This window comes from Rhinopithecus roxellana, unplaced genomic scaffold (assembly GCF_007565055.1).
Source record: "Rhinopithecus roxellana isolate Shanxi Qingling unplaced genomic scaffold, ASM756505v1 contig2117, whole genome shotgun sequence".
Taxonomy (NCBI): Eukaryota; Metazoa; Chordata; class Mammalia; order Primates; family Cercopithecidae; genus Rhinopithecus; species Rhinopithecus roxellana.
This window is the reverse complement of record NW_022141955.1, coordinates 125,558-151,246: the sequence shown is the minus strand read 5'-3', so window position 1 is coordinate 151,246 and position 25,689 is coordinate 125,558. Positions and strand designations below refer to the sequence as shown.

Below are 25,689 nucleotides of genomic sequence, written 5' to 3'. Positions count from 1 at the left end.
TGTAAGCTTGCCTTTATAAGCCAAGCTCTGTCTTTGTTCAGGACTCAGCATTTGGATGCAAATCTGCTGAACTGGTGTGTACCTAAATAAAATCCTCCTGTTTCACCCACTGGGTCTCTCCTACCTCCTGTTTTCTGCAACCATAGTACTGTATAAATGATTTGTAAAATTACTACTGATGCTTTATTAGTGTACAATGTCTTCCTAATATCTAAAATGTTTCCCTCCACTATTCTAACAAATTTACTTTCTTTTCTTTTTTTCTTCTTTTTTTTTTTTTTTTTGAGCCAGGGTCTTTTTCTGTCACCAGGCTGGAGTGCAGTGGTGCTGTCTCAGCTCACTGCAACTCTGACTCTCTGGTTCAAGCGATTCTTCTGTCTCAGTCTCCCAAGAAGCTGGGATTACAGGCATTCACCATCATGCCCAGCTAATTTTCATTTTTTTAGTAGAGATGGTGTTTCACGATTGGCCAGGATGGTCCTGATCTTTTGACCTTGTGATCCACCTCTTTAGGCCCCCAAAAATGCTGGGATTCCAGGTGTCAGCCACCACAACCAGCCTTATTTTCATCTTTTAAAAACAATGCTGTGTGAAGTCTTCCTTGATTCTGCATGTCTTTCCCTAGATAAAAAGGTACCTCCTTCCTTGAGGCTGTCTTTGTACTTCACTGATTTTCTACTGCATCTTCACCACCTGAACTGCACATTATTCCCCCACATGTCTGTCCCCTCTGCTCCAAGACTGCAGGGGACAGTCTTGCACATCATCTTTGTAAAAACAGTCTTTATTTTACTCAGAAATTTCTTATTGAGTCCTGCTACATATATGTAAGGCATTAGGGTTTAAAAAGAATGAAAATAAAGCATATCAGGGATGGCTTTTCTAGAACACATGCCCAAGCAGGACTGAAATGTTGAGGCTAGCCAGATTAAAAGTGGTAGAGGGCAGGAAAGTTGAACAGCATTCCACACAGCAGCAAGAGCAGGAGCGAGGCCTGAAAGAGTGAACGAGTGAGTAGGACATTACCAGCAGCGCAGTAATGCCAGAGAAAGGGCGCACAGGGAAAAGGGCTAAAGATGAAGAGTGGGGCAGAAGTCAGATTATGAAAGCCTTATGTGTAATTTTAAGATGCTTGGACATTAATGTTCAAGAGTGATCCCTGGTCCTATCTGCATTTAGATAAAGATCATTTTAATGCCAAAACCAATATTCCTAGTGAGCCATTATTCATTAAGATGACAGATAGCTCATGTGGACACAGCTGAGATGTTACTATGTAGCAAATTCTCAATAATTCTCATGAACACTTGGAAAGTCAATTCTATAATAAGTCAAAGAAATTATAATAAATCACTTAATATTTGGTTTGGGAAGGTGCTTTCTAAAGTTATAGTGCATATGAATATAACTCATAGTTGTGAATTCAGAGCTGTGACAATAAAGCAATGAAACCACGATGTGTTTGAGTCAGTAATCTTTAGATTTCTACCTAGTCTTCCTACCCAGTCTGGAAATCCTAAGTATAATCCTGGTACTCTCTCAAGTTTACATTAATTACTAGCCTATACAAAAAACACTCTTTCTCTTACTTATTTTTGTTATTTATATGTTGCTTTGCTTAAAGGAAGAACACAAAAATGCCCTGCTAAAGGGATTCTGTTTGGTTGCAGGCTGCAAGAGGGGAAAAACAGAAAGCATATTTTGCAGAAAATGGTATTTTAGAAGTCAGAACGATGACATGAAGTCAAGCAGGGCACTCTAGCACTGAATTTGCTGTGCTTCTTTAATACACTCCTTGCTCTCTTTCTTTTCTGGCAGCCGTGACTCACACAGGTCATGGAGACTATCATTCCCTAAGAGGAACATAACTCTGATATTCATCTTTATCTATTAGGATCATGTGTCCCAATTCTGTGTTCTGTGGATGCTGACTTTCGGTCACTGATGGTGATACACATGGACATTTTCATCAACTTTCAGATTCTTGGGTCTTTGACAAGTCTTGTTACTGAGAGTCAAACTAGTAGGATGTGAGTTATAAATGCTGGTTATCCAATTACCTACTCAAAATATCCTACATGAATATTCCATTAAACATGCATAGGAAAAAATGGTCATTCCTGCTGACCTGCAGCTCTTTGCTCTTCTGTATTCACCAGAAAATTTTCTACTCCTTCCTCAGGTCCAGGTTAAATACTAGTGTACAACCTGGAAACCTGTAAATCATCTAACATTTCTCTCGGTCCCCCAAGCCTTTCTCATTCAATTATCACTAAATCATATTAACTATACCTCTCTTCTGCCTCTGCTTTATATTCCCACTGCCACTGGGAACACAAACTTTACAAAATGGCTCTTATTTAAAAGAAAACCGCCAACTATTAATGTTAGCTCTTACATGAAAAAAAAGTAAGCAAAACAAATAAAAAAGGCATAACACCATAAAAAACAAAGGCCAACATATTAAAATGAGTAACTGAGATTCCTAACTTTATTTCACCACGGATGGGTGAAAACCTTATAATACATTGATACTAGTCCAAGGATGTGTGACAAGCGAACTATAGCTGACTACTGCAAAAGTGTCCTTTGTCTCCTGGTTTCTTTACAAGGTTACATTCCATCAATCCCAGCAAACTATAGGCCACAGTCCAAATCCAATCTGCCTCATGGCTTTGTAAATAAAGTTTTATAGGAGCTCAGTCAGGCCTGTTTGCTTACAAAGAATCATGGTGGCTTTCACACTACAACAGCAGACAACAGCAGGGGTAAGTAGATATGACAGAGACCACATAGTCTCAAATATTTCCCACCTGGTCCTTTACAGAAAAAGCTTGCTAACCCGTTTTACACCATAACCAGAATGCCTTAATACTCAAATTTAATCTTGTGACTCCCCTGCTCCAATGTTTCCAATGAGCCCCTGCAGCAAACATTGTTCGCTCCCTACCAACAGCCATTCCTTATTCTTTCTTGCAGAAGAAACACAAGTCTATTGGGATGTTTATTATCCCAATCTCCCTCCTGAGCCTCAGAAAGAGAAACGTTAATTCTAAGCTAATCACATATTTGCATTCCCAGTGCCTGGTTTGGGAATGAGCAGGTAGTGTAACACAGCCAATGAAATGTTACAGGAAGCCCCTTGTGTGCTTCTAAGTTTTCTCCCTGTTTAGAAGACACAGGTGAAGAAAAGAAGCCGTTGAGATGTTGTGTTGTGAGAACAAGATGTTTGGAGCTGTTGCAGATTAGCCAACCATGAAAGGAGACATGAATAAAACACTGTCAACAGCACAGAAAGAGGGACAAGAGGGATCCCTAGGATATCACTGAACAAACAAAACAACTCTGGTTCCTACTGTTTTCGCCACTGCTCATCAGTATTTGCAGTCCAAAGCATTCTAGCTGGTAAACTTCCCAGGGCCCATAGGATAAGACCTGCTCACTTGGTAGTATTAAAAAGTCTGTCATAAACTTGCCTTAGCTAAGTATTCACCTCATTCCCAACCTCTGGTATCTCACACTTTTGGTGCTAGCAAAAGTGAACTGCTCAGAAACCCTGCAAAGTTCACTCAAGCATCTTGTCTTTTGCACTTGCTGCTCTTCCTCCCAAAGAGGCAATCTCCTTAGATGTTCCTTCTGGCCAACACACAATCTTGTTGCATGTCCCTTCTGCCAAACATTATTCTTCTGCTTCTTTACCTAGAAAAATTCTTCTCACTCTGCATGCTTCCCTTGAATCATACCTACTTTTTTTTTTTTTTCAAAACTTTCATTCCTCATCACATATGTCTGGCACATAATCAATACATAATAAATTATAATTATAAGCTTCCAGTGGGCATCTAGCACACAGTAAGCACTGAATGAAGTAGTAAAATTTTTAAAAATGACAATGATAATAACAAGCTCCTGTCTGTATTTTTAATTGTTTGTGTTTCATAGCATTAGAAAAATGGTTAGTATCTAAAAGACATTTGATAGTTATTTGTTAAGTGGACAAGTGAAAACATAAATAGAAATGTTTTCTTTGTAAATTCTGTTGAAAAAGCACAGAAATGAAATGGAGACAGCTCTATTATGAGCACCTTAAGGATCAAAACTACAACTATTCCATCTTTGTCTCCTGAAACTAATAAAACCTAACTTACAAAAGCTCTTTGATAAATAGGTGGCTACATTAAAGGTGTCCTCATACCGTTTGGATTATACATTGTATTAAGTGTCCACAACCAGGTAGCATACTAGCATTTTTGTTATTGTGAAACATTTTTCTAGTTTTATTATAATCTCCTGAGCCTAGAGTTGGGCAATTTGTATAGTTATTTTGACGATCTTTTGGCAAATGGTAACACAGCATCTTGTTCTAACAAAATTACTGTTATCATGACAATTAACCAGCAGGTAGAAGAACACACCTTGTTCCAACAAAGTAAATGTGTCTCTTTCCAACTTCAAATGAAGAGGAATGAAGTCAGTAATAGTGAGACCTTGTGGGGACAAGCATATGTAACATGACTTGTGCTTCAGCGTTCTTTTGTGATCAAAAATTCCTTACTGTTACTTTTTAATCTATGGTAGGACCACCCAGAGCAGGGGTCCACAACTCCCAGTCTACAGACTTGTACCAGTCCATGGATTATTAGGAACCGCATCACACAGGAGGAGGGGAGCAGCAGGCAAGCCAGGGAGGCTTCACCTGTACTTACAGCCAACCCCATGGCTTGTACTACCGCCTGAATTCTGCCTCCAGTCAGATCAGTGATAGCATTAGATACTCATTGGAGCATGAACCCTGTTGTGAACTGCCCATCTGAGGAATCTAGGTTGTGTGCTTTGTATGAGAATCTAATGCCTGATGATCTGTCACTGTCTCACATTGCTCTGCCCCAGATGAGACCATCTAGTTGCAGAAAAATAAGCTCAGAGCTTCCACGGATTCTACATGATGGTAAGTTGTATAATTATTTCATTATATATTACAATGTAACCATAATATAAATAAAGTAGCACAATAAATGTAACATGATTGAATAATCCTGAAACCATCCCCACCTTCCCCCAGCCCATGGAAAGACTGTCTTCCACAAAAACGGTCCCTGGTGCCAGAGGAGATTGGGTATGACACTGACCTAACGGTATTCACTATCACAAGTGTTACCTGGATTGCTGTTTTCAGAAGAGATTTTTAGCATCTGTTTTTCTTTGTAGTCAGAAAGTAATTGGCAAATTCTACATATAAAAATGTAATAAACCAAATTACTATTTTAATACTGATATAAAATACTTAGCAAATGTAAAATTCTTAGAGTATTTCAAACAATATCATAATATCAGAACTTAACAGTATTATCCCATCTACTTATGAGTACATTCTATAAACTTCTCTTGAAGCTTCTAATTAAAGAAGAAAAAAATATAAGGTGAAATGCTCACAAATCGAGAGCACTGTGACCCAGTAAATTAGCTTGCATTAGCATGACATAATAGAAAGTGTTCCAACTCTGCTTAAGTCCTGGCTCCATAATGAACAGCTATTTGTTTTTGGACAACTTGCTTCTCTTAGGCTCAATGTCTTCTTCTACAAAGTGAGGGATTTGCTGCCTTATTTCACTAGGTTGTTATAATGATTTAACAAGATAACATTTTTTAAATGCTCAGAGAAATAGTAAAGCAATGGAATAATCTGTTCCTAAACTTCATGACTGAAATTATCTTGGAATCCCAAATAAAACCCAGTGTGTATTTTGTTCGTAGATTCTAATATGCAAATGTTGTAGTTTTCAGAAAATGTTATTAAGTCCTAATTCTGCTTCTTAGTTGTTCTGCTCCTTATGGCTTATAATTCAGGACATCCCAACTATGTCATAGTTTGTAACTAAATTTACTCATAAATATCTCATTAAAGTAGCTAATGTGATTGTCCACTATTACGGAGTTGACCAATCACACCAAGGGCAGAAAAACCAATAGATGTTAAGACCTAGCTTGGACCAATGATCCTTCTCTACCGACTCCAACTCTGAGCCAGCAGATGTTTGTTAGGATAATGCTTTATATTGATGTTCAATTGCAGCTGACATGGAGACCAAAACTCTACCTTTATTTTTTTTTAGTTTCCATGAAGAAGTTGCAAGTTGACATTCTCTAATTTTTGACATACATACTAACAATATATTTTGCACTGAACATGTTATTCAGCTCCAAGTCATCTCATAGACCATCTTACATGAGTATTTTTTTAGTGCAAATCACAATTTCAATATTTTGGTGGCACCCATGTTGCTTTGATTCACACTGTTTCCTTAGAGCTAGTCAGCAAATAATCAAATGACCTTCCAGTGACTGCCCAAAATATGGAATGCTTCAAAAATTTGTGCTGCTTCCTTATGCAGAAGCCATGCTAATTTTCTCTGTATTGTTCCCATTTTAGGATATGTGCTGCAGAAGCAAGCACAAAGCCCTACTTTTACACATGATTAGTGGTGAGTCATGGACAGGGCTTGGCTCTGTTAAGTCCAACTAACCTACTTGAGATTCTGAGAATTCTCTTCAATGGCTTCCTGTGAGGTAGAATTTGAAAATATTTTAAAATCTTGAGCTACAGATGAAAGTAGCTTGGATGATTTTCATTATCATGTAAAACAGATCACTCCAGGGGCCAACCACAACTGGGAGCCACTGCTCAGGGAAGGTTCCTATGGAACTTTCTACTGCCTAAGGCTCTCTACAGAATATAAAGTTGCCTCACAGTACAGATCTGGTAGCAAAGAAGAAGAAACAAACACTGATCTTTTTCTGCCATATTATTTGAACCCCTCTGACCTTTTAGAACAAGTGCAATTAATATCTGCTAAAGAAAAGACCAACACGGCCTCAAAGGATCTCGTATCATGAAGGTGTCAGCTAATTCTTGGCTAAGACGCGGGTTCCACATTAGGTTCTGAATATGGGGGGAAGGGTCAATTTGCTCACTTTGCGGATAAAGGCAGGATGCTCAGCGGCCAGAGCAGGGTGCTAGTGCTTTGGGAACAATGGCTGAGCAAATAAGCATAGGTATGGGAACTTACAAACGTTGTAACTTCAAAGCCACTGTATGACTTGCCATGAAGACTTGAGGACTCTGAATCACTAAGGGCATCTTTGTGACAAAGATCAATCATTACCAGGCAGCAGGACCATTTGAGTGGCAACAATGCAGCAACAGGAACACGTGAAACATCAGAATGACTGGAATGTCCTTTTTTTCCCTCCTCCTTCTGACTTGATAAAAGGGACTGTCTTCCTTGGATTTAGTGAACCCCTTCAGTTATTGAAAAATTCAAGGAGTATGTAGGAGATAATACCCAGAAGACAGTCCAAGGCTTTCTGTTAAACTGGACATTTCAAGACCCAAATAACTAATCAGAAAAATCAAAGATATGACACTATTCTTTAATCCCATGCATAGGTGTTATACTCGGATGAAATGAACAATGTTGGGATTCTAAGTATCAAGGTCTAAAAGTCCTGAGATAAAGAATCCTGCACCCATTGGTACCTCTAACTTGTCTTGCTTTTTGTCTGATTTCTGGCTGATGAAGGGGACTAACTGACTGCCACTCTAAAACTAGCTGAACCACACTATGACACGTCACCTCATATGTAAGATGCGATTGTTGGGCCGGGCGCGGTGGCTCAAGCCTGTAATCCCAGCACTTTGGGAGGCCGAGACGGGTGGATCACGAGGTCAGGAGATCGAGACCATCCTGGCTAACACGGTGAAACCCCGTCTCTACTAAAAAATACAAAAAACTAGCCGGGCGTGGTGGTGGGCGCCTGTAGTTCCAGCTACTCGGGAGGCTGAGGCAGGAGAATGGCGTAAACCCGGGAGGCGGAGCTTGCAGTGAGCTGAGATCCGGCCACTGCACTCCAGCCTGGGCGATAGAGCGAGACTCCGTCTCAAAAAAAAAAAAAAAAAAAAAAAAAAAAAAAAAAAAAAAAAAAAAAAAGATGCGATTGTTATAATTACTTTAACCCTCAATGTAGCATTAACTCGCCTTTAATGGAAACACTTACACATTATGATGACTAGAAACCGCATACTCTCTGGCCGTCTGTCCAGATAGATCTTTGGAAGATACGTCAATATTTTGCTCAAGTAGAAGGCTGACTACACTTGCTGATCCACAACGTACAGCAAGTATGAGAGCATTTCTAAAATGACAGAGATCATTTCTCCCTTAGGAACTGTAATAAACTTATTTTAAAAGCTAATTTAATATACTTTATCAATTTAACATCTTGCCTGTCCTTGCAGAATTAAACATTTACATGCACTAAAACACATAAGCATCTTGGGTGCTTAAGTGTTCATCTTTGTAAAATACCAGCAAGGTTTAAAGGAAGGGACAACAAGGAAACCTCTTATCTCAGTGGGGTATTGCACAGTAGAAGACATTAATTTAAAGTCCTTTAATGGGCACGAAACAATGCTAGGGCCACTTATCTGAAGTGGACAAAGGTTTAAGTGAAGATTTCCTTACAGCTTCCCTAGACTGATATTCTGTAATAGAAAATCAGCTAGAGGGTAAGATAAATAAGAGCTCTCTGCATGCTGAAAGCAGTAATATTAATAATAATGGTAAGAATAGTCATAGGAGTTTCAGTTAATGATGCCAATAAGCATGTGCTAGGCACTGAATTAAATGCCATATATATCTTCCTTGCTTATGCACAGCCAACTTTGAAGGATGTATTCTCCTACTTTTCATATATGACAACATGTGTGGTGGTAAATAAGATTCCCAAGGTCACACACCTAGCAAGTAAGAAAGCTAGGAATTAAATCCAGTCTTGTGTGAATCCAAAGCCTACCTCTTTTCTCTTTATCACCCACCTACGGCTTGCCTTCATTAAAGGAAAAGTGTATCCACGTAAAACTATCTTCACTCCCTCTCTCCATACCAACTAAAAATAAAAACATTAAAATACACTGGCAATAAAAAAGGAAAAAGCTGTGAACCCATAGTGTGTGGGAATAGCAATTAATTGTCATGTAGGGATAAGCTAACATTAATATTCTTCAAAGAAGGCAACTTAAAGCAGAGTCATTGAAAAGACAAAAGGATTCTCAACTCCTATTTATGTTCCATGCAGCATATTTATCAGAAAAGCGTAGAAGACACCGAGGTTAAAACCTACTAGAAAGGGTTAAGAAGTTCAATACTGAGTCATAAAGTAAACTAAAAGCTAAAGTTCACATTTCATACAATTAATATGAAATCCCTTTAGCTAACATACTATCAGGTAATCAAAATGTCATACAACAAATAACATCAGTCAATACAGTAAGAGAAGATGAATCCTACCAAAACTGTTCTTTACGGTGCCCAGTCCAAATAATTGTTTTCCTGCTTAACTGATTTGTGTTGATACTGATCACTATGTCCCAATAAGTATAATTTAATCTTATTAATTTATTATTTATGACTTGAGTGACTGCTATCAATCTAGAACAACACACAGATTAAAAGAAGTAACTATACCTTCCACATCTGTCACGTGCATTTAAATTAGCTTTTTTCTTGATTAAAAATTTCACCACTTGCTGTTTTTGTCCATGTACGCCAAGCAAAAGTGGTGTGAGGCCATGCTGTAAAACAATATAAAACAAAAACAATATGTAATTCAAAAAATTACGTATTTCTCAGCTGAACTGGAAACTTTATATAAGATCCCATGGACTTACACTTATAGAAAGTAAATCAAATGTAGTTGCTTCCTTCTCACTCTTCTGTGCTTTCCCACATGCTGCTGCTTCCCTTGGAAACACCCATTCTCTGCCTGACCACATCAACTCTGATCATCTCAAAAACTCACTTTCAACATTTACTGCTTCCAAGACTCTTTGCTTCTAATCTAGCATTTTGGCATGGCACTTTTGGATAATAATTTTTTTTCCATTTAAACAAAGAGCTTCTTGAAGGCAGGGGATGTATCTTTTATCTCTATATTATCCAACCCTAAGACAAAATTCTTGTGTATAAAGCAAGAATTTGAATGTCAAGTATTTCTTTAGTTTCACATGTTTTACCAAAAGTTCAAGGCCCAATGTGTAATAAAAATTGCTATTAATACTCCTACTGCCCATTTCAAGAATTTTTGCATTCATTCATTTAAAATCTATTTGTATTTAATTTTTCCAGACTGCTAACTAAATAGGTAATCAGTTCACAGGATTACTGAAACTAACAGAATTCCTGTCTGTATTCTTAATAACTCCATGGATTTTAGTGTTTAAACCTGCCATCCTGATTATGTCAAACCTCTGCAAACTTAAGAGACATAATGGATAGTCCATAATACAGCTTCAATTGACAAAAAAAGGTTTAGAATTTGCTATAATTCTAATTGAGAAAACTGCTTTTAACAACAACTTACTGATCTAAGCACTTGAGTAACTGAACAAAGAGACACAAAATCCTGAGAGGGCCATTCTCTACTTAATGAAAGACTACTCACTGCAAATTTCTAAAGACCTTCTGAATGGCAGTGAATAACTGAAGGTATAAAGGAAAAGGTATTATTATGCAAGCTGATACACAGTGCCAATAATATTCATTTTAATGTCTCAACCACTGATAAAAGTCAGACTCGGGCAGGAATGGTCACTCACACCTGTAATCCTAGCATTTTGGGAGGCTGAGGTGGGTGATTCGCTTGAGCCCAGGAGTTCAAGATCAGCCTGGGAAACATGGCAAAAACCTCATCTCTACTAAAAAAAAAAAATACAAAAACTGAGATTGGAGGACGACCTGAGCTTGGGGAGGTCAACGCTGTGGTAAGCTGTGATCGCACCACTGCACTACAGCCTGGGGAACTGAGTGAGACCCCATCTCAAAAACAAACAAACAAAGAAAGTTAGATTAATGTTATTGGAAAGGAAAGATTTAAAGGAATTAGCACATATCCAACTCCAACTCTTCTAAAAATATCTTAAGTTTCTGAGATATAAGAATTTACATATTACACTTACGTATTCAGTGTTTCTTAAGCAGGAGTGTATCCAGATTTTGAGAAATTTGTTGTTGTTGTCGTTGTTAGAGAGAGGGTCTCATGTTGACCAGGCTAGACTCGAACTCCTGAGCTCAACCAATCCTCCCACCTCAGCCTCCCTAGCAGCTGGAACTACAGCCATGCACCACCATGCCTGGCTTCAAGGAAACATTTTAAAACATACATATCCAGGCTTTATTAGACTTACTCTATCAAAATCTTCAGGGGAAAGCTTAGACTTGTGGACTATTTAAAAAATTTCCTGAGGTAACTGGAATGCACAACTCTAGCTGGAAGCTAGTGCAATAGACGATTACTTCAGTCTCATCGCTCATCCACATAACCAATTCCCTTTAGCATTTGAGGATTTGGCCAAAAAGAGGAAAGAGTAGGAGAGAGACTCATTTGCTGAAAATACCACATAATTCTCCCCGGTAAGAGTAGAACAAGGTCTAGTAAACTCAAAATCCAACCTGATCTTGTTCCTTATAAGCCCCTTGTCTCCCACCTTCCCATCAAGACATGCTAGAGTTGAAAGCAGAGTTGAGACTCTAATTGGCCATTTTTACCAGAATAGGACACTAAGTCAGTTAATAACTTGTCATTCCCTCTGCTCAAGGGTTTCCCACTACATTACCACCTGTTCACTGCCAATCTGGTTCCTCAGAGCCCTCCTGAAATTGATCTCTAGGCATTTTACAACCCATTAACTCCCTCTCCCAAACTGAAAACTGTCATTCTCTAAAATTTAAAAGAACCTTGTCTCACCATACAAAGGAAACAAATGAATGAAGAACACCAACCACACACACACACACACACACACGCACACACACACACACGCAGAGACATACACACGCACAAAACCTCTTCACAGTCCTTTCCCTCCATTATCTAATTTCCAAATTGGCCTTGATATTTCTGATTGCTCTTTTTCCCTTTCCACTTCTGCCTCATAAGCAATCAGAAATCTTAAGCCTTGCCACTGAGAGATACATCACCTCATATCTATTACTGTTGGTTTTTTTTTTTTTTTTTTTTTTTGGAACTTGCCAAAGTAGCAGGATTACCACTCACTGAAACATGTTTAAGTTTTCTTGGAGTGTTAATGTGAAACCTATCTCCAGGGCAAATTTTGTCATTTTACATTCATTAGGGGGAAAAAAAACAAAACCTGGCAGGGAAAAATTGAAAAAAAAAAAAGTATTACCTTTTGCAAATTCAGTGTTTTTAAAAAAAATATTAACCACAAGTGCATTTAAAAAAAACCGTAACCCCTAATGCTTCTTTAAAAGTAACAATATTTAAAATAAAGTCTTAGATAATTAAGTCATTTCAAAATATTTTCATTCAGGTTATGCTTGAGCTTCCAAATATGGAAAACTGGCCCTTACCCAGGTCAACGTTAAAATGAATGCATTTCAGTATTTTGAAGATAAAATTGGTAGATCTATACCTTGTTTTTTGATTCAATATCAGCACCATATAAGAGCAGTGCTTTCGCCATTAATTTATCTTCATTGTAGATAGCATAGTGTAGAGCAGTATTTCCATACTCATCTGGAATATTTGGATCAGTGCCATGTTCTAGCAACATTAATGCACATTCATCTTCTTGGCATTGTACAGCCTGTCAGTATTAGACCAAAAATAAATTATACATCCTGGGAATTAAAAACAACATTCCACAGCTTTCACCAACTAGTTACATTTAAATGAGAAACCTCATTTTTATGCTATGTATTGAAATCAAAGCCATCTCACGCTGATATAGTTGACTACTGCATACCTTGATCAGAGCTGTCCTCTTTTTGTTGTCAAGGACATTAAGTTGACATCGTCTGTCCAGCAGGAGTTTTACTATTTCTGAATTCCCATTGGCAGAGGCCAGATGTAGAGCAGTCCTATGAGAGTGAGAAGACTTTTTAGGAAATTGTAGTGCACTATCTACAGCTACATCAATGATTCATGCAATTGCAAACACTGAATAGCCTGCTATTACTCTGCCTTCAAAACAAACTTAATTTCCCTTTGAAGAAAGCACACTACTTATTACCTCATGACTCACTGTATGAATGAAAGAGCAGCCTATTTGAATAGGAAGAGCAGAGCCCTTGGATGGCATTCAACGTGGGCTGGAATCCTCCCTGAAGCTCTGATGCTTCCCAGCTGTTGCTTACCCTTTTTGGGTCTCAATTTCCTCATCAATAAAATGGGAATGAAAACAGTCGATTTCTCAGAGGAAACCACAGTAATGCTTAAATAAGACTCTACACGAAAGAGATAGAATAGTTCCTAACACAAATAACAGCTCAGGAATTGTAAGATATTATAATTTTTACTAATACCACTAAAGACAATATTTTAATTCAGTGAGATGATACAATTCTACCTACACTTTCAGGTATGTTTTAAAGATTACAGGTAATGATGTATTTCAGTGATTCTAAGATGATCATTGTCTCTATGTTTTACCATTTCTCACACTGAAATACCACTTATAATTCATGATTTACTATAACTATGATTGGCAGCATTTAAATAATTCTCTTATTGAGACATACAATAATGGGGCATCATACAATCCCTGGTGCCTTACATTAAGTAGAATATGTTACAATACAACAGGTCTGGGGTGGTTCCAGTCAGATGACTAGCATTTAGATAAATTTTAGTTCTTAAAAGAACTATGGAATAAGAGGGCTGAGGTGAAAACACAAACAAATTTCTAAAATAATCTATTTCTTACTTTGGTTTTCAAAAACTTTAAGCCAAAGAAAACTTGAAATTCAAATGAATGGCATGGGCTCATTTTTATCAATACTTAGATTTATACAATGTATGTACATCAGATATTTCCAATCATTCATATTAGGATTTAAGACTGTTATAATTCTTCTCCTTTTAAAATGGATTTATGAAACTATTCGTGGAGCTTTTTTTCAACGTTTACTTTCAGGGGGACAGGTGCAGGATGTGCACGTTTGTTGCATAGGTAAAAATGTGTCAAGGGGGTTGGTTGTACAAATTATTTCATTACCCAGGTGTTAAGCCCAGTATCCATTAGTTCTATTTCCTGCTTCTTTCCCTCCTCCCAGCCTCCATCCTCTGATAGGCCCCAGTGTGTGTCGCTTCCCGCTAGGTGTCTGTGCGTTCTCATCATTTAGCTCCCACCTATAAGTGAGACCGTGCGGTACTTGGTTTTCTGTTCCCGTATTAGTTTGCTAAGGATAATGGCCTTCAACACCATCCATGTCCCTGCAAAGGACATGCTCTAGTTCTTTCTTTTATGACTGCATAGTATTCCAGGCTGTTTGTGTACCACATTTTAGTTCTTAAAAGTACTAAAACAGTCTTTACCCAAGACTTATACATTTTCAGAAGTGTAGTTAAGGGTTATCTTTTACTATTGTCTACCTTCAGAAATGCTTTTGTTTGAAAGGAGGGAGGAAAAGTTTCAATTGAGATTACCTCCTAATGCCCCAATTTTAAATCTCTCAACTTGCTCAGGCCCAGCAGGTAAATATGAAGTTTTCAAAGACGGAAGGGTCCTGAGAGATGGTAGAATATGCCTTCCACATAATAGGTGTCTGGCTTATGTTTGATGACTAAACGGATTGAAAGAATGCATAAACACAGCTTGGGAGTTCAATATTTTTAAAGAATACTCCTGTTGAGTAGAGCAATACATTTACAATAGTAATGATCATTCATATTTGCTATTTTAGTTTTCATAAATATATAACTAAACTAAAATAATTAATTCATACCTTTTACACATGTTTATATATAATGAAAAGATAATTTTATAATAAAATGTATATACAATAAAATCTACAGGAACAGGTAAACAGAAACCCTCTACTTCTCAAGAGGGTAAAAGTTCACAGAAGATAGCTATCCACAGGAATAAAAATAAATAATAAAATGTGAGAAATTATTTGTATCTATGCAAGTAGCATATTCCTTCTCTTTCCAAGGATTATTTCATTACTAATGAAACTTAACTAAAACTTTTCAGATATTCATTGCAGAAATCACAGATAAGAGAAAAGGGAAAACTTCACTTACAAATCCCCAGAAATAAGTTTGATTATGTTTTCTACATATTTTCAGGTAACACAAGAGCAGATTCTGTTTGTGTAGGTGTATAACAAACTGATTTTTTCCTCACTTGATTTAGCAAAGTACATCTTTGCATGTCAACATATCTCTGTATCTACTGACACCTTCAATGGTTACATATTATTCCATCCTATGGATGCACTGAAATTTCTGCATAAAATCTTTATGTGAGCACTTCTTAATACACTGCTATTTTAAGCAATACTAAGAAAAACATATGTGTCTATTTCATACAGATATTTCAGTATAATAGAGTTGACAGGTAAAAGGCATACACATTTTTAACATGTGGTTCTTATCATCAAAGTGTGTTAGAAAAGTTGCAGCAGCTTAAACTTTCAGCAACTACATAAGTACCACTGTTCTTCACCCTCACAAACTTTGTGGATAGAAGACAGTATTTCATTCCTTTATCTATCTATCTATATATTTATTTATTTATTTATTTATTTATTATTTTTTTGAGATGGAGTCTCACTCCCTCACCCAGGCTGGAGTGTAGTGGTGCAATCTCAGCTCACTGCAACCTCCGCCTCCCTGGTTCAAGCAATTCTCCTGCCTCAGCCTCCTGAGTAGCTGGGATTACAGGTGCATGCCACCATGCCTGACTAATTTTTTGTATTTTTTAGTAGAGACGGGGTTTCACCATGCTGGCCAGGCTAGTCTGAAATTCTTGACCTCGTAATCCACCTGCCTTGGCCTCCCAAAGTGCTGGGATTACAGGTGTGAGCCACTGCGGCCGGCCTTTCGTTCCTCTTCTACTTTAAATAGAAAACAGTATTTCATTCCTCTTCTAACTTAAATTCCTTCTCTTACCAGGAACACTATATTTTCCTATGTGCACAGGTCACTAGTAGATATGCAAAAAAGTACCTTGCCCAATCTTAAATTGAGCTTATTTTATTATATCTGCATCTACATGCTTGGTTCAGTGGCTCAGGCTTGTAATCTCAGCACTTTGGGAGGCTGAGGCGGGTGGATCACAAGGATAGGAGTTCAAGACCAGCCTGGCCAAGATGGTGAAATCCTGTCTCTATTGAAAATAAAAAAATTCACCGGGTGTGGTGGGGGGCACCTGTAATCCTAGCTACTCAATAGGCTGAGGCAGAGAATCGCTCGAACCCGGGAGGCAGAGGTTGTAGTGAGCTGATATTGCGCCACTGCACTCCAGCCTGGGCAACAGAGTGAGATTCTGTCCCAGAAAAATAAATAAATAAATAGTTGCATATATAAATAGGCTTTTGTGTTTTCTTCTGGTACTTTTCTCCTTTTGTATATTTAAAATTTTTAATCTATACTCCAGGAACTTACTTTTGTGACATAAAAATCTAGCTAGTTTTCTCCAAACAGCATGCATTTCATTTATTAATGATTAATCTTGCTTTATCAATATGAAACATCACCATTATCAAGTGCTAAATTCTTACATACATTTGGGTATTTCTGGATTTCCTATTCTGTTCCATTCATTGATTTTTTTCAGCTATTAGTAAACAATTTATGGAAATAGCACATTCACATTTTGATATCTGGAAAAGCAAGTGTTTCTCCATTCCGTTACAAAAAATTAATTTATTACAGCAATAAAATACAGGATGTGCAGTGTAAAAATGCTAAAACTTTGCTATTTTTATTTGGCTGACGTAAAAGTGATAAACACAGAAAAAGCTCACATCTTAAGAAAAGTGAATCTTCCTATTCTTTTTTTTTTTTTTTTTTTTTTTCTTTTTTTTTTTTTTTTCTTTTTTTTTATTATACTTTAAGTTCTAGGGTACATGTGCATAACGTGCAGGTTTGTTACATATGTATACTTATGCCATGTTGGTGTGCTGCACCCATCAACTCGTCAGCACCCATCAATTCATCATTTATATCATGTATAACTCCCCAATGCAATCCCTCCCTCCTCCCCCCTCCCCCCTCCCCATGATAGACCCCAGTGTGTGATGTTCCCCTTCCCGAGTCCAAGTGATCTCATTGTTCAGTTCCCACCTATGAGTGAGAACATGCGGTGTTTGGTTTTCTCTTCTTGTGATAGTTTGCTAAGAATGATGGTTTCCAGCTGCATCCATGTCCCTACAAAGGACGCAAACTCATCCTTTTTTATGGCTGCATAGTATTCCATGGTGTATATGTGCCACATTTTCTTAATCCAGTCTGTCACAGATGGACATTTGGGTTGATTCCAAGTCTTTGCTATTGTGAATAGTGCCGCAATAAACATACGTGTACATGTGTCTTTGTAGTAGACTAATTTATAATCCTTTGGGTATATACCCAGTAGTGGGATGGCTGGGTCATATGGTACATCTAGTTCTAGATCCTTGAGGAATTGCCATACTGTTTTCCATAATGGTTGAACTAGTTTACAATCCCACCAACAGTGTAAAAGTGTTCCTATTTCTCCACATCCTCTCCAACACCTGTTGTTTCCTGACTTCTTAATGATTGCCATTCTAACTGGTGTGAGATGGTATCTCATTGTGGTTTTGATTTGCATTTCTCTGATGGCCAGTGATGATGAGCATTTTTTCATGTGTCTGTTGGCTGTATGAATATCTTCTTTTGAGAAATGTCTGTTCATATCCTTTCCCCACTTTTTGATGGGGTTGTTTGTTTTTTTCTCGTATATTTGTTTGAGTTCTTTGTAGATTCTGGATATTAGCCCTTTGTCAGATGAGTAGGTTGCAAAAATTTTCTCCCATTCTGTAGGTTGCCTGTTCACTCTGATGGTAGTTTCTTTTGCTGTGCAAAAGCTCTTTAGTTTAATTAGATCCCATTTGTCAATTTTGGCTTTTGCTGCTGTTGCTTTTGGTGTTTTAGACATGAAGTCCTTGCCCATGCCTATGTCCTGAATGGTACTACCTAGATTTTCTTCTAGGGTTTTTATGGTATTAGGTCTAACATTTAAGTCTCTAATCCATCTTGAATTAATCTTCGTATAAGGGGTAAGGAACGGATCAGTTTCCAGCTTTCTACTTATGGCTAGCCAATTTTCCCAGCACCATTTATTAAATAGGGAATCCTTTCCCCATTTCTTGTTTCTCTCGGTTTGTCAAAGATCAGATGGTGTAGATGTGCGGTATTATTTCTGAGGACTCTGTTCTGTTCCATTGGTCTATATCTCTGTTTTGGTACCAGTACCATGCTGTTTTGGTTTACTGTGCCTTGTAGTATAGTTTGAAGTCAGGTAGCGTGACGCCTCCAGCTTTGTCCTTTTGACTTAGGATTGTCTTGGCAATGCGGGCTCTTTTTGGTTCCATATGAACTTTAAAGCAGTTTTTTCCAATTCTGTGAAGAAAGTCATTGGTAGCTTGATGGGGATGGCATTGAATCATAAATAACCTTGGGGAGTATGGCCATTTTCACGATATTGATTCTTCCTATCCATGAGCATGGTATGTTCTTCCATTTGTTTGTGTCCTCTTTGATTTCACTGAGCAGTGGTTTGTAGTTCTCCTTGAAGAGGTCCTTTACACCCTTGTAAGCTGGATTCCTAGGTATTTTATTCTCTTTGAAGCAATTGTGAATGGAAGTTCATTCCTGATTTGGCTCTCTGCTTGTCTGTTACTGGTGTATAAGAATGCTTGTGATTTTTGCACATTGATTTTGTATCCTGGACTTTGCTGAAGTTGCTTATCAGCTTAAGGAGATTTTGGGCTGGACGATGGGGTTTTCTAATATACAATCATGTCATCTGCAAACAGGGACAATTTGACTTCTTCTTTTCCTAACTGGATACCCTTGATTTCTTCTCTTGCCTGACTGCTCTAGCCAGAACTTCCAACACTATGTTGAATGGAGTGGTGAGAGAGGGCATCCCTGTCTTGTGCCAGTTTTCAAAGGGAATTTTTCCAGTTTTTGCCCATTCAGTTGATATTAGCTGTGGGTTTGTCATAAATAGCTCTTATTATTTGAGGTATGTTCATCAATACCGAATTTATTGAGCGTTTTTAGCATGAAGGGCTGTTGAATTTTGTCAAAGCCTTTTCTGCATCTATTGAGACAAACTATGTGGTTCTTGTCTTTGGTTCTGTTTATATGCTGGTTACGTTTATTGATTTGCGAATGTTGAACCCGCCTTGCATCCCGGGATGAGCCCCACTTGTCATGGGTGGATAAGCTTTTTGATGTGCTGCTGAATCCGGTTTGCCAGTTTTTATTGAGGATTTTTGCATCAATGTTCATCAGGGATATTGGTCTAAAATTCTCTTTTTTGTTGTGTCTCTGCCAGGCTTTGGTATCAGGATGATGTTGGCCTCATAAAATGAGTTAGGAGGGATTCCCTCTTTTCTATTGATTGGAATGTTTCAGAAGGAATGGTACCAGCTCCTCCTTGTACCTCTGGTAGAATTCAGCTGTGAATCCATCTGGTCCTGGACTTTTTTTGGTGGGTAGGCTATTAATTGTTGCCTCAATTTCAGAGCCTGCTATTGGTCTATTCAGGGATTCAACTTCTTCATGGTTGCCTTGGGAGAGTGTAAGTGTCCAGGAAATTATCCATTTCTTCTAGATTTTCTAGTTGATTTGCGTAGGGCGTTTAGTATTCTCTGATGGTAGTTTGTATTTCTGTGGGGTCAGTGGTGATATCCCCTTTATCATTTTTTATTGCATCTATTTGATTCCTCTCTCTTTTTTCTTTATTAGCCTTGCTAGCGTCTGTCAATTTTGTTGATCTTTTCAAAAACCAACTCCTGGATTCATTGATTTTTTGGAGGGTTTTTTGTGTCTTATCTCCTTCGTTCGGCTCTGATCTTAGTTATTCTTGCCTTCTGCTAGCTTTTGAATGTGATTGCTCTTGCCTCTCTAGTTCTTTTAATTGTGATGTTAGAGTGTCAATTTTAGATCTTTCCTGCTTTCTCTTGTGGGCATTTAGTGCTATAAATTTCCCTCTACCACTGCTTTAAATGTGTCCCAGAGATTCTGGTATGTTGTATCTTTGTTCTCATTGGTTTCAAAGAACATCTTTATTTCCGCTTTCATTTCGTTATGTACCCAGTAGTCATTCAGGAGCAGGTTGTTCAGTTTCCATGTAGTTGAGCGGTTTTGATTGAGTTTCTTAGTCCTGAGTTCTAGTTTGATTGCACTGTGGTCTGAGAGACAGTTTGTTATAATTTCTGTTCTTTTACATTTGCTGAGGAGTGCTTTACTTCCATTATGTGGTCAATTTTGGAATAAGTGCGATGTGGTGCTGGAAGAATGTATATTCTGTTGATTTGGGGTGGAGAGTTCTATAGATGTCTATTAGGTCCGCTTGGTGCAGAGATGAGTTCAATTCCTGGATATCCTTGTTAACTTTCTGTCTCGTTGATCTGTCTAATGTTGACAGTGGAGTGTTGAAGTCTCCCATATATTGTATGGGAGTCTAAGTCTCTTTGTAAGTCTCTGGACTTGCTTTATGAATCTGGGTGCTCCTGTATTGGGCGTGCATATATATTTAGAGAGATTAGCTCTTCCTGTTGAATTGATCCCTTTACCATTATGTAATGGCCTTCTTTGTCTCTTTTGATCTTTGATGGTTTAAAGTCTGTTTATCAGAGACTAGGATTGCAACCCCTGCTTTTTTTTGTTCTCCATTTGCTTGGTAGATCTTCCTCCATCCCTTTATTTTGAGCCTATGTGTGTCTCTGCATGTGAGATGGTCTCCTGAATACAGCAGACTGATGGGTCTTGACTCTTTATCCAGTTTGCCAGTCTGTGTCTTTTAATTGGAGCATTTAGTCCATTAACATTTAGGTTAATATTGTTATGTGTGAACTTGATCCTGCCATTATGATATTAACTGGTTTTTTGCTCGTTAGTTGATGCAGTTTCTTCCTAGCCTCGATGGTCTTTACATTTTGCCAAGTTTTTGCGATGGCTGGTACCGGTTGTTCCTTTCCATGTTTAGGGCTTCCTTCAGGTCTCTTGTAAGGCAGGCCTAGTGGTGACAAAATCTCTAAGCATTTGCTTATCTGTAAGGATTTTATTTCTCCTTCACTTATGAAACTTAGTTTGGCTGGATATGAAATTCTGGGTTTAAAATTCTTTTCTTTAAGAACGTTGAATATGGCCCCCACTCTCTTCTGGCTTGTAGAGTTTCTGCCGAGAGATCTGCTGTTAGTCTGATGGGCTTCCCTTTGTGGGTGACCCGACCTTTCTCTCTGGCTGCCCTTAAGATTTTTTCCTTCATTTCAACTTTGGTGAATCTGGCAATTATGTGTCTTGGAGTTGCTCTTCTGGAGGAGTATCTTTGTGGCGTTCTCTGTATTTCCTGAATTTGAATGTTGGCCTGCCCTACTAGGTTGGGGAAGTTCTCCTGGATGATATCCTGAAGAGTGTTTTCCAACTTGGTTCCATTTTCCCCCTCACCAATCAGACGTAGATTTGGTCTTTTTACGTAATCCCATACTTCTTGCAGGCTTTGCTCATTTCTTTTCTTCTTTTTTCTTTGGTTTTCTTTCTCGCTTCATTTCATTCATTTGATCTTCAATCGTGATACTCTTTCTTCCGTTGATCGAGTCGGTTACTGAAGCTTGTGCATTTGTCACGTATTTCTCGTGTCATGGTTTTCATCTCTGTCATTTCGTTTATGATCTTCTCTGCATTAATGAGTCTAGCTGTCAATTCTTCCACTCTTTTTTCAAGATTTTTAGTTTCTTTGCGCTGGGTACGTAATTCCTCCTTTAGCTCTGATAAGTTTGATGGACTGAAGCCTTCTTCTCTCCTCTCGTCCAAGTCATTCTCTGACCAGCTTTGATCCGTTGCTGGTGATGGGCTGCGCTCCTTTGCAGGGGGAGATGCGCTCTTATTTTTTGAATTTCCAGCTTTTCTGCCCTGCTTCTTCCCCATCTTTGTGGTTTTATCTGTCTCTGGTCTTTGATGGTGGTGACGAACTGATGGGGTTTTGGTATAGGTGTCCTTCCTGTTTGATAGTTTTCCTTCTGACAGTCAGAAGGACTCTCTGTTGGTCTGTTGGAGATTGCTTGAGGTCCACTCCAGACCCTGTTTGCCTGGGTATCGCAGCAGAGGTTGCCGAAGATAGAATATTGCTGAACAGCGAGTGTACCTGTCTGATTCTTCCTTTGGAAGTGTCCTCTCAGGGGTGTACTCCACCTGTGAGGTGTGGGTGTCAGACTGCCCCTAGTGGGGGATTTTCCCAGCTAGGTACTCAGGGGTCAGGGACACCCTGAGCAGGCAGTCTGTCCGTTCTCAGATCTCAACCTCCGCGTTGGGAGATCCGCGGCTCTCCCCAAAGCTGTCAGACAGAGTCGTTCGCGTCTGCACCGGCTCCCGCTACTTCCCCTGTTGGTCTTCAGCTGTGCGCTGTCCCCAGAGGTGGAGACTACAGAGACAGCAGGCTTCCTTGAGCTGCTGTGAGCTCCACCCAGTTCGAGCTTCCCAGCGGCTTTGTTTTCCTACTTAAGCCTCAGCAATGGCGGGCGCCCTCCCCCCAGCCTCGCTGCTGCTGCCTTGCGGATAGATCGCGGCAGACTGCTGTGTTAGCAGTGAGGGAGGCTTCGTGGGCGTGGGACCCTCCCGGCCAGGTGTGGGATATATTCTCCTGGAATGCCTGTATGCTTCAGCGCAGTATTGGGGTGGGGAGTACCCGATTTTCCAGGTGTTGTGTGTCTCAGTTCCCCTGGCTAGGAAAACGGATCCCCTTCCCCCTTGCACTTCCCAGGTGAGGCATGCCTCACCCTGCTTCAGCTCTCGCTGGTCAGGCTGCAGCAGCTGACCAGCACCGATTGTCGGCACTCCCTAGTGAGATGACCCCAGTACCTCAGTTGAAATGCAGAAATCCCCGGTCTTCTGTGTCGCTCGCGCTGGGAGTTGGAGACTGGAGTTGTTCCTATTCGGCCATCTTGCTCCGCCCCCCGAATCTTCCTATTCAAGGACACAAACCATCTTCCCATTTCAGTTTCCTTGTAAGGTTCCTCAGTAAAGAACATATATACATAGACTACATCGATATAAAACCCATATTGGATTTTATTTGAAAAATATTTAGCCCAGAAGTTGATATATTATGAGACCTAATTCTCAATATACACCTTTCTATAGTATAGAACATTGTTTAAAATGTGTACATTAAAAATAATCTGCTGCATCGACTTAATTTTGCGAGTTAATCACTTTAAACAGTCTATTAGTGTTCTATTAGGGAAATATAATTTGGATAGGAAATCAGCTAAAGTTTTGTTTCTGTGTTGCTGTTCATAAAGGGCCTGTGCCCTGACCTCTCGGAGGTTTCACACCCAGGGTGGTGTGGGGCCTGCGGAGGAAGAGAAAGCCGACACCGACCCCGCCCGGAGGGTATGTCCCCATCATCCCCCACGTCCGCCTCCTCCCAGCCCAGGCCCGCTTACCTCTTTTGCTTGTCCGTCTTGTTCACGTCAGTGTCCCTGAGCATGACGATGAGATCCTTTCTGGGGACTTTACCCCACCATTGCAGCTCTGTGGAGCTTGTCCAGATCTTCTCCACGGACGTGGTACCTGGGCTCCGTGAAGGCGCTGTCGTAGTCTTCCCAAGCTTCCACGTTGCTCTCCCCGCGCCCCCTGTGCGTCTTCATAGCGGAGTCGTCCTGGTCTCCAGAGGGGCCCACATTGCTCTCGCCACTCCCCCTGCAGCAGCAGAAGCAGTGGCAGACCACCTGGCCATCTTGCTCCTAAGTGGCTTCATAGCGGAGTCGTCCTGGTCTCCAGAAGCACCCACGTTGCTCTTGCCACTCCCCCTGCAGCAGGGGAAGCAGTGGTGGCACCACTTGCCCATCTTGCTCCTGAGACCAAATGGCTTCTTCACAGCGGAGGCAGCGGGTATTGAAGAAACCTCAGCCACCATCTGCTTTGAACAGCCAGGGGAGGCCGGTAGTAGCGAGCAGATCGCGTCTACCAACCAGTTTCACCAACTAGCAGGGAACTCCGGGTTTCCGATCTGTTTGAAGAGAAAGGTCAATCCCAGCCAAAACCTGCCAACCCCAGCAGGGGAGCCCGGCCCACCCCACCCGGGAAAACCCACACCCAGCCGGAGAAAGCAGACGCCCACCCGGGGTGACCCCACGCCCACCCCCGGAAGGGCCAACCCCCGCCCCCCACCGCCCAAAGGAAACACCCAACCCAGCCAAGGAAATGCCAGCCCGCAGCGAGAAAGGTCAAGCCCAGCAAGGAACGCAAGGGAGAAACGTCAATCCAACGAGAAACACCGGGCAAAGCGACTAACGCCGAGCCAAGCCAGGAATGCCAAGCCGAGCCAGGAACGCCGAGCCAAGCCAGGAATGCCAAGCGGAGCCAGGAACGCTGAGCCAAGCCTAGCCGTTACAGGCAAGCCAAGCCGTTATGCGCGTGCGCGTGCGGTGTGCGCGCCTCGGGCGGCGTCATTGCACGAGGCACAGGCAGTGGCCAATGTGTGCAACCCGCGCACAAGTCTTGGTGCCACGAATATCGGTGATAGCCTTGCGTACCCGGCAAACTTCGTGGGAACTGGCCGAGCCTTCAGGCTATGGAGGAGAGGCCTCTGGTTGGAAAAAGCCTCTTGAAGCAGGCCCAGGGCTAGAGCGCCTGGAACTGGAGGATGCTGACAGGCTCCTCTGAGGAAAGCCCACAAGACACGCGTGGCGGTGCTGTTGCAGGTGGCCACGGCTGCCACTCAGAGCTCGGGCTTCTTTCTTATATTTGTTTTGGTTTTATTTTGCTACTATTTTCTACTTTCTTGATGTGATAGCTGAAATTTTTATTTGAGAAATTTCTACTTTTTCGTCATACACATTTATTGAAATACATTTTCCTGCCAGCACTGGCTTTACCTGTGTTGAATCAAGTGTGATATGTCATATTTTTATTCAGTTTAATATATTTAATTGTTTCCCTTGAGACGTTTCTCTTAGGAGTGTGCTTGCTGTTTAGCGCTATTCACAATAGCAAAGACATGGAATCAATCCAAATGTCCATCAGTGATAGACTGGATGAAGAAAATGAGGTACACATACAACATGGAATACTATGCAGCCATAAAAAAGAATGAGATCATGTCCTTTGCAGGGACATGGATGGAACAGGAAGCCATTATCCTCAGGAAACTAATGCAGAAACAGAAAGCAAAACACCTAATGTTCTCACTTATAAGTAGGACCTGAACAATGAGAACACATGGACACAGGGAAGGAAACAACACACAATGGGGCCCCTGGCTGAGGGAGGGAGAGAGCGAGCATCAGGAAAAATAGTTAATGCATGCTGGGTTTAATGCCGAGGCGATGGGTTGAGAGGTACAGCAAACCACCATGGCACAAGTTTACCTATGTAACAAACCTGCACATCCTGCACATGTACCCCAGAACTTAAAATAAATAAATAAAAATGTAAAAAGGAAAAAACCAAGAAAACTAAAATGTGTGCTGTTTATCTTTCAAGTATTTAAGATTTTGCTATTATCTTACTTTTTAATTTTTAATTGGATGCCATTTTGGCTGGAGGATACATTCTACATGATTTCAGTTCTTTTAAAACTCTAATGTTTGTTAAAATCCAGGATACAGACCAGCTTGGTTTATG

The 25,689-nt window shown here is 40.0% G+C and overlaps 1 protein-coding gene and 1 non-coding gene across 2 annotated transcripts in view; both read right to left on the bottom strand.

Moving 5' to 3' along the window:
- LOC104672598 (POTE ankyrin domain family member G-like) overlaps positions 1-23,980 on the bottom strand; it is a 28,801-nt gene extending 4,821 nt beyond the window's left edge. The window contains 8 exon segments of the mRNA XM_030926359.1: positions 5,159-5,229; positions 8,056-8,193; positions 9,525-9,631; positions 12,491-12,664; positions 12,824-12,938; positions 23,508-23,587; positions 23,589-23,785; positions 23,788-23,980. Of these exon segments, the coding sequence (XP_030782219.1) occupies positions 5,159-5,229; positions 8,056-8,193; positions 9,525-9,631; positions 12,491-12,664; positions 12,824-12,938; positions 23,508-23,587; positions 23,589-23,785; positions 23,788-23,980 (1,075 nt within the window).
- LOC115895744 lies at positions 6,348-6,454 on the bottom strand. The gene has a single exon (XR_004055872.1). It is a non-coding gene; the product is annotated as a U6 spliceosomal RNA (small nuclear RNA).
- Positions 23,981-25,689: the final 1,709 nt, after the last annotated feature.